This window comes from Mytilus trossulus, chromosome 10 (genome assembly GCF_036588685.1).
Source record: "Mytilus trossulus isolate FHL-02 chromosome 10, PNRI_Mtr1.1.1.hap1, whole genome shotgun sequence".
Taxonomy (NCBI): domain Eukaryota; kingdom Metazoa; phylum Mollusca; class Bivalvia; order Mytilida; family Mytilidae; genus Mytilus; species Mytilus trossulus.
Window position 1 is genome coordinate 50,579,780 of NC_086382.1, and position 20,245 is coordinate 50,600,024.

Sequence of the window (20,245 nt, forward strand, 5' to 3'; positions counted from 1 at the left end):
CTTTAACAATGAGCACAGCCCATACTGCATAGTCAGCTATAAAAGGCCCTAAAATGACAAATGTAAATTAAATGTTCAGACTTAATATATTCTAGGAAAATACATTGGTTTTCACTACCAAATTTAATCAGACTACTTGTATGAAATATGTGTGATAATCTTATCTCTCGGTATTCTAAGTGATGAAAACACAGTTATTGACTTTTATATTGACATATTAACATTTAGGAAAAGGTCACCTTATAGATACCTTAAATGGTCATAGAAATGTATCATAGAAATGTCATTTCACAGATTCAAGGAAAAGTCGCTTCAAAGAAAATGTCACTTAATAGATTAGGTTGAAGTTTTTCTGCATCTGGACATTACAAGTATTCCTAGAGTTGATTTCGTAGTTAAGCAAGTTTTTCTGCATCTGGCCATTACAAGTATTCCTATAGTTGTTTTTTTAGTTATTTAAAATGTTATATAGTGCCAACTTTAAGTGTCAGACTTTATATGCTCCAATTCTAGGAATAGGAGTAGGGTCTATATTTGACTTGGATGGACAGTTGTCTCATTGGCACTCATACCACATCATTTATATCTATTTGTAGGTCAGTATATAAAGCAACAGATATTGATGGGGTCGTAGCAGAGACTTACAGGGATGTACCTGATGGTCTCTCAGACAACTCAATGTCAGAAGATAGTGCCATAGCAGAAACATTATCAAGAATCTCGCTACCAAACCAACAGGTAATTTATTTTTGTCAAATAATTTAGAAAATATCAATCTTAGTTTCTATGATGCAAGTTTATCCAAAGGTTATAGTAAGTAGTAGCAGGTGCTATGGCATAAGGTTATGAACAGGATACTGGAGGATTACCAAAAAAACATCACAAAATATGTAATTGTTTGAAGTAGAGTTTTCAGATATTTTTTTTCAAATTCATAACACGCAACCTTGGATATACATATAAAAGATCCAACAACAGATTTTTTGTTCAAATGTCATTCAGTTATATAAGTAAAACTCTTTCAATAGCAAAGTTATTCATGAGTGAAAAGAAAATGAATTAAATGAAAGCCTATTTACAGGAAGCTAAGCCAACAGATGAGGTGAGTGTCGTCTGCTGTTTGTTAGACTTGTGTATCAGCCTCTGTATCTATCTAACTGTATCTTGTCTTGTCTGATATTTACCTTTCATAGCCCACATCATTTCATTATTTCTAATCTTTGACTGCCAGGTTGGCTTATATTGTCCATAGTTCTATTTTGAAACCCCTGTATGAAATACAACAGCTCTGATTGGAACTTTCTCCATGGTAGCATGTTTGACCTTGGGTGTTTAACCCTGATACATGTTTCTGATTATTTTACCTATTTATGGATTTTGTTTGACCTAGGAAATCAAAATTATTGAAATTATCCTGCTTTTTGGTTTAACTAAACAGTTCTTCAAAATAAAGATAAACTTTTTGAGATACTTCTTCAATTTTACTCTAGTTATATTTTATGGAACTGGATTTGAGTGACATCATTGTAATTTGTTGAAAAGTAAAATTGTTAATAGCAAGATGGCAGACTTGTCAGGATTAAGCTTAACCAAGATAATTGGGTGATTGGGTAAAAGTTATACATGTCATAGGTTTATGGATTTCACTTCTACTTATTTAAAAAAATTACAGATTTGCCAAGTAGAAGGCTGAATTTTATCCCCAACCATTCCCAACCTACAATAGTACACTGGCATTATCATTAATGGTCTTGAGTGTTCATCTGGAGGTCCTATGCCAGGTTAAATTTTCCTGTTAAGCAAGTTTACCATGGACATGAACTTGAAATATAGTTCTCATTTTTTTATGATAGTAATTTTAAAAATTATATGCCAAATCATGATTTTGACCCCAATTTCACGATTCACTGTCATATGATAGGGTGTGCAGAGCACCTTGGCCTATGGTCATTTTTTTTTTTCTTAAGTAATATACAATACTTTTTAAATTGTATTCTGCAAGACAGTTCTTTTAAGCACAATAGTTGTATATAATGTATTTTTAGAATTCATACAATATGTAGTATTACACAACATAGAAACAAATATTTTAAAGTGTTAGTCACCTATCATCTAACAGTCTTTGTATACATGCTAGATTTGTTCACGAATTGTAAATGAGATCTAGTTCATGCATAGCATGTGAACACATCCATCAACATGTGAACACATTCATCAACATGCTGTATATCATTAAGCTTATATTTTCTGCACTTTTTTGCTAAGTTTGAACAAATACATTCAATTCTATATCATCTGCTTATATTGGTTGATCAATTTTCACTTGTCTGACTTGAAAGTTTTGATCTAATAAGAAGTAGTTGAGCTTGTATGCAGCAAAGATATGATATTATGCACATTATATACTCTAGATGTACTGGTGCTTATACTTGAGATTTTTGGACTGGTATTAATGTTAGTATTTATTTATGCATTATCAATTATACATATCACTGAGCAAATAAATCACTGAGCAAATAATTCACTGAGCAAATAATGTTACATACTTCCATAAAAGACATCACTTGTGAAATAACTCAAATGAATGCCCAATAATTCTTTGAAGTATTTGTGTTTGTTAAAATATTGATGTACATGCTTGTGCTGTTCTATCAATCTGACGGTCATTTGTGTTTTACACCATAGAAACTTGTGTTATAAAATTAACCATCATATGCCTTCTATAGAAAAATGAACAAATTAGAAAGCAGAAATGCATGTTATCTTGTCTTGAGGTTTAAATTTGGAGTATGCATCGTCGCTGTAGACACATCTCTAACTTTGATGTAAACTAACTTGTAAAAAAAATAACATGACAAAATTTCTCCTCATTAAACTTTAAAATAAGAATAATATAAATAATATAATACTATTCTGTTAACATCAGTGTAAGATTTTAAAATCCTAGTAAATAAACATTTAATGTCTTTTTGTAACACTAAAACCAGTGATAGATGTAACAAAATGTACGAATGCAGTCATAAATTTGTTAGGCTAAAACCAATGATATATATTAGCAAATCTTGTTTGCAGTCATTAACAAGTTATGTCTTTGAATACCAGTGAACAAAGACTACTGTTGATAACATATTAGGTATTTGTACATTACTTTTTAATGCTAATTAATTAGATGTTTTCTTCATATTTCCTGTTTTTTTCCTGATGATTTACTGTTTGTGACTTGTTAATTATGACAGAGACATATAACGGTAGCTAAAGGGGTCATTTTATATCTTCTCATTAGTGTGTTGTGTATTGGACCTTTCAGTATATCTTTTTGTCTTTTTGTGTTTGCTGAATATTTTCTTGTTGGAATAAGTCTGGTTATTCAAGTACAGTAAGTAAAAAGATCTAATTTAATAAATATTCAATAATTTGAAAAAAAAAAGATTAATGTTGAAACATACATTATTACAAATTTTACATACAGGAAAATCTGGAAATTAAAATTTCACTGTTGTTGGTTAGACTGCTCTCATTTTGAAATCTTCAATTTTTACCAAAAAATCTTAATAAAGTTTGAGTAAAACTAACATGACCAATCAATGAGTTGTAACAATTTGCTAGTTGATTTAATATGTTTCTGTCATTCAAATAAATAGAAATATATTTTTGGCTATGATATGCTGGAAAGTTATTACTATGAACTTTACTCCACTCTCAAAATGAATGTGATGAATTTCAGCCAATAAAAATTTAAATTGTTATGACCTTACATAAAGTTCAAACATTTTTTTTTTAATAAGACTGATCAGATCAGTGTGTAAATGTTTTGTGAACCCAAATAGCTTTGAGCCTTTTGTCCTTACTTTCAACAGTAGTAAATCACTTCCTGTAGATCACCGACAATAATAAAAACATCCTTGATATATTGATAACTTTCAATTTCCTTCAAGCAACAAAATGTTATTACTTTTGTCAAACTACGATAGACTTTGATTGATCAGTGTGTTATAGTCAAATAAACTTTTAATTTTTGTTTCTGAACTGTAGAAATAAGTAATCGGTTATGTGATGATTTGTTTTAGGGTAATTATTATACTGTCAAAAACTCAAATTTGTCTTTTTTACATGATTCAGAGTTGTCAATCTTAACTGTCAGTGATGTTAACTATCCTTACTAACAACTAGCTACCAACTTGACCATAATAATTCAAATCATCAAATTCTCACAGATTCAGGCATTTTTAATGTGATAAATATGCAAGGCCAGAATTTTTTATGTCAATGTAGCTCTTCACAGAATGACTATACTATTTTGTTTTGAGTGGTATTTTTGGTGTTGCACTGGGGGGTTTAGGGCTGTGTATATGTTTAAACATTTTTCTATTGCAAACATCACAGATTTGATTTATTCAGTATTGCTATAGAACATTGATACATTGGATGATTGTAAATCACAAATACTGCTATCGAAATTTCAAATGGAAGGTTTGTTTTTTTTTACCTCATTTATCTCATCACAATTTTCGCAATTATGAAACCAACATTTCTTAGAAAATAATATGTAAAATAAAATGACAACATATTTATTATACTTTTTAAAAATAACTTTGCAGTTGACAAAGTTCCTTTCATAAAAAAAAGTGTGTTAAATGTAGGTTTAAAAATTCTTAATTTCTCAACAACACATATGACAACTAATTAATACCTTGTATAATGAAGAAGAGATATAAGACTTTGAAAAGTCTAAATGGGACTAATGTTTGTAGTATAATACGAGTCTGCACAGTTAGCCACTAGTCCGATGCCCCAGACTAGTAAAATTTCATTCTGACTAGTTAGTTTTTGCAAAACTTTGTTTGGACCACTAAGAAAAATGTCAGGATCTTGGTCTTTGGACTAGTAGTTGAAAAAGTTTTTAGTGCAGACTGTAAAAAAATAATACTATAGTTTTATATAGTATACCAAGATAGCATGGTGAAAGTGTCTTTTTAGTTAAACTTTAAATAGAACACAAGTAGGTACTCGACTCTGACCACAATTATATAAAGTATACTGAGATAGTAGAATGATTGAAATGGTCCGTTAGATTACGTATATACAAGTATTGTATTGTCTTGAAATGTACTTGATTTTTCTGACCACCATCATATACAGTGAACTAAGATAGCAGAATATAGTCCTTAAGATTAAGTACCAAAAAACAAATGTATCTACAACACTTGTAATTTCTTGACTTGTACTTTTTTATGACCACGGTCTTGTGCAGTAAACCAAAGATAGCAGAATGATAGAAATAGTCCTTCAGATAAAGTATACAACACCTAGTAATTTCTATACTTATATTTGATTTTTCTTCTGCACATTATATAACTGATAAATATGAGGATATGTCTCTCACATATTTGTGGTGTACACCCTTAACCCATATATATCATAGTTAATGTGTATTTAGATTGATAATTTACAGATTAATTTAGCTACCTAAATACACTTCAATTTTTTAAGTTTCAATTTCCTGAAACATAGTTTATAAAGGACAAGTTATGATAGAGATATCATCCGTTAAAAACTATAGATGTATAGTATGTTTTAACCATAGAAAAATGAGAATCATGGATTCGAATGAAAATTTTATCAATTCTAATTTCAAAAGGGATGGTTTTAGTAGAAAAAATGTAATTACGAAAATAGGATGTCTACTTCTTCCTAGCTTTAAGGTAAGTTTACAGATGACAGTTTTATGGTATATATTTTTGATCCCTTTCTGATATTAAGGCAAGTTAATTTATCCTTTTATAGTTTTAAGGCAAATTATTGTTCTCTTTCGAGGTTATGGCAAGTTTTTACACCTTTCAAGTTTTGATACTAGTTTTTGATCTCTTTCAAGTTACAGCAAGTTTTTGATCCCCTTCTAGTTTTAAGACAAGTTTTTTACCCCTTTCTAGTTATGAGGCAAGCTGTTTTAAAACCTCTTTCTAGTTAAGGCAAGTTTTTTTATCTCCTATATCTAGTTTAAGGCAAGCTGTTGACTTTGTTGTAACTGGTGTCACTTCAAACAATATTTTCAAACATAAAATTAAATTAAACAAAAGGAGATGATTATATTCAGGTAAAGTTGTTGTACAAAACTTAATATTTGTAAACATGTCAACTGGACTATTTTTGCAACAATTGCATGGAAGATTTTAATATCATTTTTCAAAACATTTCGACCAGTCTCTTCACAAAGTTGTTGAATACTTTTTAGAGTATCATTACATACTTGTTTACCTCCTAGTGTATTTTAATGTTTCTGTTCAGCAAATTAGCAGTTAATTTGTGATAATTATAAAGCTATAAAGGCCAATTTAACACAGAAGTTACAAGGACTCTGACCTAAAGGCATTATGTATGACATAACAATGACATATGTCCTTGTCATAATCTTAAGATTAACTGATGGTCTATTGTCAACAGTTTGGTTTCAGGGACTTATTGTTTTGTAGACTCATTTTCTTTTAAGTCTATGCAAGGATTTTGGGCATATTAACTTATGTTCAGCTGAGATTTCAGTCCTAGTCCACAGCTCCTCATATATAGGACTAATGCTATACGTGTTTACATCTCTTCAAAGGAATTTTATTTGAATGGGGATAAAAGTAGTTGAAGAGGAATGTTACATGTGTTATAACAATTGATTTCTAACCTATTTTGCTTCGTTGAATAGCCAAGAAAATTTTCTTGTCACATTTTGTAACTTGTGTTGTGAATCCAATTATTATAAGTTTGTATAATAGGATTTATAGAAAAGTCATTATTACTGGAGAACTTATAATGGAAGGATGAAGTAAAAAATCTTGTTAAAAACACAATAACCTCATGTGGGAAATATGTTTTGATGGAAGCTATGGTTCACATGAGGACCACAAGAAATAATATAAGTGTAAAAACTAATCTGTAGAAGTTGTGCTAATGAAAAGTAATAAATTCTGCATTAAGACAATTGCAATCGAAATAATTTGGGAAATTTGTTGAAGCAGTGTTGATGAGAGTTGTAATGTCTGGATTCTTACATTCAGAAACAGTGATGAATTAGGATTTAGGAATAATGATTTTTCTACAAGAAGAAAAAGAATAATGAGATAAACATAGTGTTAAATTGATTAAAAATTTTGTCATTATAAAAAAACAAGATGTTGAAGCTATGTTGTGCCTGTATGAACATTTATTGGAAGGTTAGTGGGCCAGTCATTCTGATAGATTTGAATTTTTGCCTAGAATTATACTTAAAAAATCTCTTTATTAAGTCTAGAAAAAAGTAGAACCATGCATAGTTTATACATTTATAACATCAATTAGGTTCCAATAGCCTCAGTAAAATTTGTTGGGAAACAAACTCAACCTTTGGTTTTCTTGTTTGAATAGTTTTACATTTTGTCATGTTAGGGCCTTTTATAGCTTACTTTACAGTTTAGTTTGCTCATTGTCAAAGGGTTGCTATAACCTACAGTTGCTTAAATCTACATCATTTGGTCTCGGTTTGATAGTTGTACCATTGGCAGTATACCACATCATTTTATTTTTATATTGATCAATATATAATCTCTGAATGAATTCATCAATGTTTACTCTTCTTCTGATTTGTATGCAGCTGTCCTTTTTTTACATGAAAACCTATAGATTTTGTATAGATTATGTCACATTGATGGATGTGTAAAAAGATGACCTCATGGACACTTCGGCCGTCACTTCACATTTTTATAATGCGATTGGTGGTGAAAATTATAGTTCATTAAAAGATAGCAGTACCACTGTACATATTTGAAGTTGTAAAAAATAATTTATGCGTGGTAAAGAGTAAATAAGGAAAAACTAAATGGAATATCACTGCTTTTGTAGGACTAGAGCACTTTAAAGTTAGGTTAGGAATTCTGTGTTATTTACCTGCAAAAATTGACTGATTTATGAGCACCACTTAGATATTGCTAGAATTGCTGTTTGATTTTAAAAGTGATTTATAGAGGAAACATAACAGTTTTAATTTGAGGATATTAAAAAAACATTTAGCTGTGGAATTATAATTTTCTGTGTAGAGATCAGGTCTGCTTGTTGTCTTTTTCATTATTATATAAAAATAACATCTCATGATTGTTGACTGTATGAAATAATATTGCATGTTCTGATTAAAATGCTTATTATAACCCCACTCTTAAATGTAGAAGCTATATTTCATTCACCTTGTCTGTGTGTTCGTCTAACAAGTATTTTAATCACAGCTTTCTCAGAAACTCCTCAACAAAACTGACTTTGTATTTACCGTGATGATTTTTAGTGTCCACACTTTCATAAGAAAAAGTTGTAACTTGAATGTGCTTTTCTTATCAGTCAGACGCCAACTTCCTGTTTTCCCATACTTTAATTAATGAGTGGGGGTTTGCTAAGCTTGACACTTTTTGGATTCTTGGTAAGGGTTAAATAGTCCTAGATCAGTATAATTTTTATTCTGTTAGTAATGTGCTCCAATGGTTGCAATCTTTTTATTCCTGGTTCTACTTATAATTTATTCACAGATTATGAGTAATGAATAACTGAAAGGCGGTACTAAACAAAGTAATATTTCAAGGTTTTTATATGACCTAAACAAGTATTTATTGTACATTAAGTAGGTGTTAAGGGCTTTGAAGTACTGGAAAATATGTTTGCTTTATAAAATAGTATTGGTTTTCAATATGGAAGTGAAAAGGAAATTATATCAAATGAATTGATATTAAATAAAATTATAAAAGAATTAGAAAACTTAAGATTTATGATAGTGTATTTGTATAGCAGGGAAGTTTGGATGTTTAACAACCATTAATTACATAATCACAAGGAGGTTTAACTCAAGGTTTAACTTCAACATGGGACTTGGAAATTGTTATAATTTGACACCACACAACTTCATACTTTTAAATGAAGTATTAAAACAGTAGCTATCTGTTCATTATTTAGTTAGTTCCAATAATTGGAAAGAAAGCAAAACACGAGTATATCTTCCCATATTAGGACATGGTTTGGTAAAAAAAAGAGAAGCCAATCAAGTTCACAAACACTACATAGAATACCCTATATCTGCCCAAAGCTAACATTTTTCCTTGTTGGATCTAATTTGACTACAAAATGTCCATTAAGGGATGCTATCTTTTTTGTCCAGTTGACCATTATTGCATTATGAAATTAGCTTAATATCTCTTTTCTTCTCGTTTCAGACGATTCTGGTGAATGTCAACAAACACACTATTATACAGGACCTTTTAGAATCTGTGTGTGGCAAACGTCAGTTAAATATAGAGGACCATTATGTACGTGTAAAATTACCTAGTACACCACAGGGAGTTTATACTATACCAGAACCACAAGAAATCATCAGAAAAATGGTAAGACAATTGTTTTTATTTTAAACAATCTGGTTTCTTTGGAGCAGCTATTGTAGAGAATTGTAATGGATATCAAAATAATAATTCTGAACTGTTGCTTAACACTTCCCTCCCTAATTATGTCTATCACCATCCCTAGGTACTCTAGGTTAAGACAAAAAAAAGTACTCAAATGGGTTAAAAAAAGAACAATTTCTGATGTGACTTATATGTTGTAAGAACAAAACATTTATTAGCTCAGCTTTTTTCATCACTTGGTGTCTGGCGTTGTCTGTTAACTTTTACAAAAATCTTCTCCTCTGAAACTACTTTAAATAATCTAATTTAACCAAAGTTGGCCAGAATCATCACTAGTGTATCTCGTTTAAAACATGTGTCTGATGACCCCTGCCTGTCAACCAAGCTGGCCGACATGGCTATAAATACAACTTTTAAAAGATGAAATTGCAGTTTTTGACTTATATCTCTGAAACTAAAGCAAATGTATAAGGACTGCATTTATCATGCATCAATTGTAAATAAAAGTATCAGGTGAGCGACACAGACTCTTGTGAACAATTGAATTATTTTATTGCAGAAATATGAATCAATAGAAGTATGTGAAAAGAATGTGTTCCAAATAGATCTGGTAAAGTCACCGAACGATACTGAGTTTGGTTTCGCTGTAGAAGCAGAGCTAGCACAGAGTTTTGAGAGAGACGATGAATTACGACTATATGTTAGCAATGTTCTGCCATCAAGTGTGGCTATGCAAGCAGGTGTGTATAGTAAGTTTGGTCTCTGGTAGATAGTTATCTCATTTGGAATCATATCACATGTCCTTATTTTCATATACATCACTCAAATAAACAAGTTTTATATCAGATGTTTTGTCAACTACAGTAAAATCAGCTGTTTTGGTCACTTTTTTTAAAACAAAAACATGTCAAGCTACCCACTTGGTGTCCCTCTATAGCAAAACCTATTAATTATGAACTTAAATTCATAAGTCAGCTCTCCTATAAGGTTAGGTTATTTTGGTTCTGAACTAAATCTGAAATTGACTCTTATATACAGGTTTGATTTTATACTAGTATGAAATTTGATTCAACATGCAGTTTACCGTACTAGATAATTCAACAAACCCATAAATTCTATATAAAGAAGTGCATTTTATTTCATCAGTCATACATTTATATCATATAAGTTTGTGAACAGAAAATCAATTCTTTAACAAATTTTCAGTTTTCTAGTACTGCAATTCCTATACCAGTATAGTCAATATTTATAGTAATCCTTTACTGTTCTATGCATATTTCTATGTAATTCATGTATGTTATATATATATATTAATTATGCAGTAGAATATAAAACAGAATAATAATCAGATATTTAGGAGTTAGTTATGTTGTGGTAATTCTGAGAGTTACGTATCTGTCCGTGAAATCATGGCAAATCTATCATAAGGAGAATGTTTTAATTAATTGCTATACTTCCCGCAAACACTGTCATGTTTATGTTACAACGTGGCCTATGGTCAGAAAACTAGGAAATGTCCATCTTGTGGTCAGTGATTTTATGACCTCACCTATATACAAAAGTGTTTACCATGTAGATATTGTTTGTCGTGATATCATCATGGCCTGGGGTATGTCTGTAGTTAACTAGGTCCAATATTTATAGTCATTTCCTGACTTGTTCAATACATGTTGTACCTACAGCTGAAGATACAAGGTCACATTAATTAGTCTCAATTCATGACAAATATGTATAGAAGTGTGTCAGGGTTTTAATCTAGATGACAGATATAAGTTGTATTAAAGATTTGCTCAAAGATTAATGTACCTGGTAATTTTATACAGAATTAAAGATATAATGGGCAGTTTGTAAAATCTTTCAGGGCCTTTCAGTACCTATACTATAATAGCCTCTTGTCAGAAGTATGAAAGATATGATACATGTATCAAAATAATTCTAGAAATATTGCTTTTAACAAAGTATCCAAATATATATCAGTATTATGATCATTTATAGAATCTGTCATAGTTGAAGTGAAAGAAAATATAATTTGGCTCATTCAGAATTTTTGGTCCTCAATACTCTTCAACTTTGTACTCAATTTGGCCTTTTTTAACATTTTATTTATTCGAGCGTCACTGATGAGTCTTTTGTAGACGAAACGCGCTTCTGGTGTAAATAGAATTTTTTATCCAGGTATCTATGATGAGTTTATTTGACAGTCTTTCTTTTATCCTTTTCAATTTCTGACTGTGGATTTGTTGTTATTCATTGGATACCAATTTTTGTGAGAAAAGTTAAAATGGATTAAGTTTTTGATATTTTCAATGAAGTACAATGAATTTATTTGCTTACATGCAGACTGACAAACCAGGAAATCAAATTTCAATGAAAATAAGATTTTCATCATTCAACGAAAAATTGTTATCCAGGAAAATAAATATATCGATAGTAAATGATGAGAACATTATTTACAACAACTTCTCACCATGTTACATTCTAAGAAATTACCTACTGTATATTACAGGTTTGATGGTTGGAGATGAGATTCTAGTCATTAACAGTAAAGTTGTATCAGAACTAGATATGGTGTATATAGAGAACCTACTCCACACATCACAGTCCCTATGTTGTACTATAAGGTCCATACACACACAGAAATCAGCACCGTCACAGAAGTCTGGGGAAATAGACAACATGATGTGTCCGCCCCCTCCCAGTCAGTCACGCATCAGTGAAGATACCCTTGGCCATCTTATAGTCCCATCTCCAGCAGGTAAAGTTGAGATTGAAATTTAATTACTACAAAAAGTCAGCTCAAGTAGAATATACGGAAAATAGTTCCTGTTAAAAAATATATATGTATACGCTAAAAAAGTAGAAAATCTTACGAAATGTATTCAAATAATGTTGAAGTTGTTTCTAGAAGTGAGGTCAGCAGTTATTAGTCCGTAAATGTTCCCTAAAAAGTAAGGTCAGCAGTTCAGCAGTCAGCAATTATTAGTGAGTATATGTTTACTTAAAAGTAAGGTCGGCAAGTTGGAAGCCAGCGCCTATTTACATGGAAAATGAGAGAACAATAACGCATTGGGAAGGAAGTACTGCAATTCAAGTTTTATACAAATATTTACGTGACACTTTTCCTTACACTTACTGTGTGGAATTCTTATTGAGTGAAAAGTATTCTACTAAATAAGGATTATGATGAGACCAAAACAAAAAACTGAAATATTTCTTTGAAACAAAGTTTTCCTGTGATATTTCAGATTACACTTTTCTTAGAAGAATTTGTTTGTGTTACGCATGAAGGAAAACAATTATTACAGTAAAAGAAAAAAATAAGTAATTCTGAAAATTTTGAGACTGAAAGGATATATCTATTTATTGATATTTTTACAGTAACTTGTATTAAAATATATTTCTATTTTCAGATAGTGGCAGTTCCTCACAGAAAAGTTTACATTCTAATTCTCAGTCTGATGTCTCTACAAACCAAATAGATGCTTTACTATCAGTAAGTTATCAAATATATTTGGGATTATTTTTATGCCCCACCTACGATAGTAGAGGGGCATTATGTTTTCTGGTCTGTGGCTCCATTCGTTCGTTCGTCCGTTCGTTCATTTGCAGGTTAAAGTTTTTGGTCAATGTAGTTTTTGATGAAGCTGAAGTCCAATCAACTAGAAACTTAGTACACTTGTTGCTTATGATATGATCATTCTAATTTGAAAGCCAAATTAGACTTTTGACCCCAATTTCACGGTCAACTGAACATAGAAAATGAAAATGGGAGTTTCAGGTTAAAGTTTTTGGTCAAGGTAGTTTTTGATGAAGCTGAAGTCCAATCAACTTGAAACTTAGTACACATGTTCCTTATGATATGATCTTTCTAATTATAAAGCCAAATTAAACTTTCGATCCCAATTTCACAGTCCACTGAACATAGAAAATGATAGTGCTAGTGGGGCATCCGTGTACTATGGACACATTCTTGTTTTTAAATATGGCAATACCAATCTTTGTGAATTTCTAACTGATTGTGTTTTATTCCTTATTGGGATACTTACTATTGCCTTTAGACCTTAGAATCAAATTGCAGGTGATTCAGGGATAGAAATTCTAATGATATGTCTATCCACATACAAGGTCTATTTTGAGTTGATGTTAATATTCTTTAGTTCTTACTTGTGCTGGGAATTCAAGAGTATCCAACAAATATAAATAAATCCACAGTATCTCTATCCCTGTTCCGATCTTTAACTTACTGGAAAAACTCTATGCAAATGACATAAAAATAAGATCTGCCTTTTAGATGTTATGGAAATAAAATTTGACCTAGCACATAATCTTATTGAGTGAGGACTTACAAGTGTTTAGCATATATTATTTTTTTTATTTTGCTAGATAAAGAAACCTGTTGTAATCTTTTTTTCTTCACAGAGAATAAAAATGGATGGTTTATTTTTTATTTCCAGAGTGCAGATCAGGTGACAGCAATTTGTCGGACAGACATGGACCCAAAACTAGCTGAAAGTCTACAAGGGACCAAACCTTTGTCTGAAGCCCAAAAGTTACGGAAGGTCATCATGGAATTAATCGATACCGAAAGAGCATATGTTAAGGTATTTACAATGTCTAATATTTCAAATAAGTAGTAACTGCTGCAATGATATTATTATAAATTGAGAAAAAAATAAATGATTGTTATTGGAAAATATGAAAATAATGAGAAAAAAGTTTTAAGAATTTTTCATAAAGAAGACAATAGAAATTGATAAATACATTATATAACCCAATTAAAGATGACATTGTTACATGGAATAAAGAGTAATAGTAACAATGGTTGTTCAAGAAATGTATAATATAGCAATATTTTGTTATTCCAGGATTTAGAATTTCTGATAGACCGTTACCTGGAGCCATTAAAAGAAGAAACGTTCATGTCGACAGACGATGTTGATCATTTGTTTGGAAATATACATGAAATTTCTCAGTTCCAAAAACAATTCCTTCAAAGTCTTGAGGAAGCTATGCAGCTTGAAGGAGACTTTCTTGCCATTGAGGACCCAAAACTATTCAGGGTAAATATTCATTTGATTTCAGTTATAAAATATTTGAAAAAACAAAATCATCAATCTTTTTGCTAGTTAGGAAAACACTATCCTGCAACTAAAAAAAATATTACACTATTTATTTTATGTGAATTGAAATTTTAACTTTGCAACATTAAGTTTAACACAATATTAACAGTGAGTGGTTCACTAACAATTTCATTTTGGATTATATATTTAACCAAACATTTTAGCTAGACAGCATGTTTTCACCAATTAATTATCAAATTATCTCCCCTGTTTATTTGAAGGATTTGGAGTTACGGGTATGTGTTTGTTGTGTATAGTGTTGTAATTATCAGGAACAATAACTTTTAGATTATATTCTGTTTTCTGTAAATATTTATTATTTATGTTGGATGAGATATGTATGTTTGTACTTGGCAAAATATGAGTGTCATCTGAATGTATGCTGTGTGAAACTTCTTATTTTAGACCTTTATTTTAGCTTCAGGTATCAAAGAAAGTGATCAAGAAAAATTTTGTAAAAATGTTGAAAGAAACAATCTGATATTCTTTTATTAATTTTATGGCAATTGATTTAAAAAAAAATAAGACAGGAAATTGATACTTCCAAAACAAAAACAGTTTCTTAGTAAATAACCTATGTTTTTGGAAACAATTTGATAGTTCGACTGAGGTGACACTGCATGCATTCAGAATAGAATGTATTTTGTATTCAAGACATAAGCCTCATAACTTATTTTCTTTAATTCAGGACAAAGTAATTGGATTTTCATTTTCTTCAATTTGAATATAGTTTGTTCATAAGATTTGCCCCATATATATAGTATATGTTTTTACTCATTGTTAGAGAAATTGCTCAAATTTAATTTTACTGAATATTTATTTTGATTTTTTTTCTGATGTACCCATTCTCTATTAACAGTTTCTGTCTTTCTATAAAAAAGAATTGTTTCTCTGGTTATCATGGATATTTTAACTCTGAGCACAGCTGTTTTTTTCATGGTATAACCCAGAATTGTCAATTGGTGTTTGTTCTTGCAAGTCTTTATAAAGTGTACACAGAAAATATATCTTTATTCAATGTTGTGTGTGAACTGAAGTTACTTTTTTTACACTTGGTAATATGTAATAAGTTTAGACTTTTCTGCTTAGGAAGGATAGGGGTGATGAGAAAATACTTCCTGTGCATATAGTGTTCACATGCATATTTGATTTTCATATGTGTAAATACATTACATAAGTATTATAAGTTATAACTCGATTAAGTAAAAAAAAAATGAATTCAACAAATTTAAAGTAAATCTTTTATCATACAATTATGTCAGCATTGGAAAAAAAATCTATTTTGATAAGCCTTAAAACAGTATGAGTCATCAATTTTGATATTGACTGGTGTTTGCAAGTAAATTTGAACAGTCAAAGGATGATTTTCTTTAGTTTTGCCAATATTAAAAGTTTGATACAAACATTTGACCATAACTTACCATACCTTTAACTGGTATCTTTCGTAACTCTTTAAACAAAAAGATTTTAAAGACAAGTGCTTTCACAAACAATATGATTGATAAATTTTCAGATTTTCTTATGAAGGAATAGTAGAGATCAGTTTCTGAAGAAGCTTTGTTTTTTATTACTTACTAAAATAGCTTATTGTGACCAGACATGTATCTTATAATGTAAAATATCGATAAACAAAACCCAATGACAGATAACTTCATAACTTGTTGATGACTTGAAGTCTTCATCATATTTCATCCATTTAAGTACAATTACATATTTCATTTCAGAGAGTATTATTTTCCCTTGGTGGATCCTTTCTGTTTTACGCCAATCATTTCAAAGTTTACAGTTCTTTTTGTGCTAGTCATACCCGATCTCAGAAAATTCTTAATCCAGGTAATTAATAGTTACTGTAAATTCAGAAATTATTGCGAGGTTTTTATTATTGCAAATAATGTGACAGAGATGTAAAAGCAATAATTAAAACTCACATTTTGTAATATTTTAACTGAATTAAGCCGGACTTTTCACAAAATCGTAAAAATTAAAATCACATTTAAGTTTAAAATGACAAAATCGCAATAATAAATGCACACAATAATTTCTGAATTTACAGTACTTAATTTAAGAGTAACCATATCAACTCAAGATTTTAAAAGGAGCAAATGTGACATGAAATGAGGCTTAATGTTAAGCAACATCCATAGCGATTTCATGTACGTACTATCAAAACCATGAAACTTTCCTTTGTAAAAAAATAAAGTTCATTGAAATCCACTCGCTGGTTTAGATCTTATTCCATATCATATAAAAATTAGAAGATGTGGTATAATTGCCAAGGAGACAACTCTCAACAAGAGACCAATGACAAAGAAATAGAAAATATAAGTCACTGTAAGGCATTCATTGGCTTCAACAATGAGCATAGCCCATATCACTTAGTCAGCTATAAAAGGCCCCAAAATAACTAATGTAAAAATAATTCAAACTAATTTCCTTATAAATTTATGTACAAAATTAAAAACCAAAAACTAATATGATACACAGAAACAAACAACAACCACTGAATTACAGGTGTTAGACCACCAATTTAAAATCACTATCTGTCCAACCAAATTTTGCAATTTTCACAGCTTTCTAAATATTTTACCTTAAGTTTAACTTCATAGAAACCAGGTATGTCCTGAATGGTACATGTATCAGCTTTCTACATGCCAATTTTCACCATACCTTTAAAGCCTTCTAACAAAATAACTGACCTTCAACAGAGGTAGTCCAAAAATAACCCCTGTTTTTTTGGGAATCTTAAATTAGTATACTATGAAACGCATTAATCCTCAATTTTTAATGTAAACTCATAGACAAGTAAATTTTGTCTCAAAATGGTCTAGATATATTTCTCTTTCACCAAAAGTTTCATTTCTTCAAAATTTGTTGGTAAGTTTATATCAAGGACATCAAAAGCACTATTTTGTGTCAGAGTAGGGCTACTTTTACATACATTCTAAATTGGAGGGAGTAATTGGTGGTCTGACACATTACAGGCACCTGATTTAGGACAGTCATGTATACACAGGGGGTCAACAAACATGTCTTTGCATCCAGACTTGCTTCTTTTTGAATTCATGTTGTCAGAGGTGTTTTTTCTTGATCTGATATTTAGAATGTAATTGCAAGATAGAGGTGCTCAGTGATTTTTTTTTCATCTGTAAGAAAAAATTATTATTTAAACAAAAGTAACCAGCTCTTGAATATCAGTTGCTTTATATTTGATAGGCAACCAACATAACTATATTTGTTTTACAGTATCTGAAATTAACCAGTCACTGAAGGAATTCCTGCAGGCACGTAATCCTAAACAACAACATTCGGCAACGTTAGAGTCATACCTGATCAAACCCATACAACGAATACTCAAATATCCACTGCTGCTTCAACAACTGTGTAATCTGACTGACGACGACACAGACGAACACTATCATTTGTCAGGTAGGTAGATGAAGGGTGTGTCTTATAGGGATCATCAAATCTCTTGCAAGATCAGCAACTGAGAGCAATATAGGTTCACAGATGAAAATATAAAAAAGAAGATGTGGTATGATTGCCAATGAGACATCTATCCATAAAAGACCAAAATGACACAAACATTAACAACTATAGGTCATCGTACGGCCTTCAACAATGAGCAAAGCCCATACCGCATAGTCAGCTATAAAAGGCCCCAATAAGACCATGTAAAACAATTAAAACTAACGGCCTAATGTAAAAAATGAACCAAAAACAAATATGTAACACACAAACAAATGACAACCACTGAATTACAGGCTCCTGACTTGGGACAGGCACAAACATAAATAATGTGGCGGAGTTAAACATGTTATCGGGATCCCAACCATCCCCTAACCTGGGACAGTGGTATAATACCCATTTTTAAGGCTGTGCTTTCATGTTATCTTGGCTAATCATTTACAGAAAGATTATAACTCCTGATAAAATTTTGACATTGTCTGACATTATTTGTATCATTGTTTGACTGTCATGGCCATTTCTAAAATGTTTATTTCAGAGGCACTTAAAGGTATGGAAGCAGTGGCAGAACACATCAATGAAATGCAGAAAATCTTTGAAGAATATGGATCTGTGTTTGATGAATTATCTAAAATGTTTAAAGAAATTCATCCTCAGAAAAAGGTAAATTATAAGTCAATATAATAACTTGAAACTAAGTATGAAAGAAAGAACTACCAGCTAATTTATGAAAGTGAATGGGTTATGGTCATTAATTCGATTGCAATGACCAATAAAATATGGCTTCCAAAATAGTCATAACTTTATGTTTTGATTTTCTGGGGATTGTCTTAAGAGGAAATCAAATGGATATTTGCCCCTTTTTGATTCAGAAAAAAGTTGAGATTTAGACCAGAAAAACAGACATTTTAAGAGAGATGACCATAAAATGATGTTAAAATGCATAGGTATTACTAAAACATTCATAGAATGTGTGTCTCTGTGAACAGAAAAATGTCAAGTAAAAAAGATGGTATAAATCACAACTTTTTTCTTTAGAGTGACCTTAATGTACAAGCTTGACTATATAATATTGCTATACAAGAACATTGGAAACAGTTGAGATATATTTATTGTGCTGTTTTATAGAGTTTTAGAAGTATTGCTTAATGAACATCAACATTTTAGATTTGACTTGATATTAGATAATATATATAATATTTTATCTTACAGCCAGTAGATCTGAGTGTTGGAGAGTTACAGATGTATGGTACAGTAGAATGGTGCAATATTTGTGAAAGTCTGGGCAAAGTCAAAAAAAACTTAGACCTAGAAAACATTGTGTTTGTTTTTAAGACTGGAGTTGTCTTTCTTTGTCGAGAAAGGATAAAGAGAAGAAAATCAAAGGTTTGTATATTGATTTTTATAAGCTAGCTAATTTTGTTCCTTTGATTAATCAAGGATGCAGTAGATGTTTTATGTTGGTAATTTCTTAAAGTATATTTTCTAATTAAAGGAAATTGTAATTCTGATCTTCTTAATAGCAATCTACATGGTTACCATGGATTGTTTACATTAAATTAAACTTAGTGATATATGTAATTTTAAATCTTCAATTACAATCAGGTAAATTAATCAACTTCAGGTATTTCTTGAAGACAAATAGACAATATCATGCAAGCACAGAAGGTTTCTCAAGTCATAATACATTAGCAGTGAGAAAATTGATTTCCAGCTGATATAAAAGTTTGATTTAAATGAAAGTGAAATCTAAGAAGACTTCTTCAACTGGGAAGGCCATGCAAAAAATCCAGTAATTACAGATTGATGTATAGTATCTGAATAAAGATATTAAAATCAAAAATGGGGAGAGGGAGGATTCAGCTGTCTTGTTTGTTATATTCTAACAGTGTAACAAACCATAACCTAGCTCCTATTCTGAAAATGTATAATTATAAAAGATTCATCTTTTTTCTACATATTGAATATTATAGGGTAATTCTAAGATTAGTGGTTCGGATCCAGTATTTGAGTTCCATGAAAGATTCCGGACTCTGATCCCTGTTCAGGAGGTACAAGTACAGGGAGGTCGAGTCAGTGATATAGACAGACATTACTGGTGGGACCTGATCCACTGCAGATCAGATAAAGATGGACGACCAGAAAGAGTGTATCAGTTCTGTAACAGGTAAACGAATACATAATGGTTCACTTGAACACACATATGAGTCATTGAACTTTATTATATGGCATCAAGTTTCATCTGGTATTGCCATAACATGT

At 30.6% G+C, this 20,245-nt stretch overlaps 1 protein-coding gene across 3 annotated transcripts in view; it reads left to right on the forward strand.

Annotated features, from left to right (window-relative positions):
* LOC134687566 (protein still life, isoform SIF type 1-like) overlaps window positions 1-20,245 on the forward strand; it is a 143,926-nt gene that overhangs the window by 117,191 nt on the left and 6,490 nt on the right. For 2 of the 3 annotated variants that reach the window (XM_063547962.1, XM_063547963.1), the window contains 14 exons: window positions 597-738; window positions 1,082-1,102; window positions 9,213-9,380; window positions 9,958-10,147; window positions 11,905-12,153; window positions 12,809-12,891; window positions 13,853-13,999; window positions 14,264-14,458; window positions 14,740-14,754; window positions 16,243-16,351; window positions 17,762-17,944; window positions 18,522-18,646; window positions 19,196-19,369; window positions 19,957-20,150. In XM_063547962.1, coding sequence (XP_063404032.1) covers window positions 597-738; window positions 1,082-1,102; window positions 9,213-9,380; window positions 9,958-10,147; window positions 11,905-12,153; window positions 12,809-12,891; window positions 13,853-13,999; window positions 14,264-14,458; window positions 14,740-14,754; window positions 16,243-16,351; window positions 17,762-17,944; window positions 18,522-18,646; window positions 19,196-19,369; window positions 19,957-20,150 — 1,995 coding nt within the window. The remainder of the gene's footprint in view (window positions 1-596; window positions 739-1,081; window positions 1,103-9,212; window positions 9,381-9,957; window positions 10,148-11,904; window positions 12,154-12,808; window positions 12,892-13,852; window positions 14,000-14,263; window positions 14,459-14,739; window positions 14,755-16,242; window positions 16,352-17,761; window positions 17,945-18,521; window positions 18,647-19,195; window positions 19,370-19,956; window positions 20,151-20,245) is intronic. The other variant, XM_063547964.1, reaches the window with a different exon arrangement.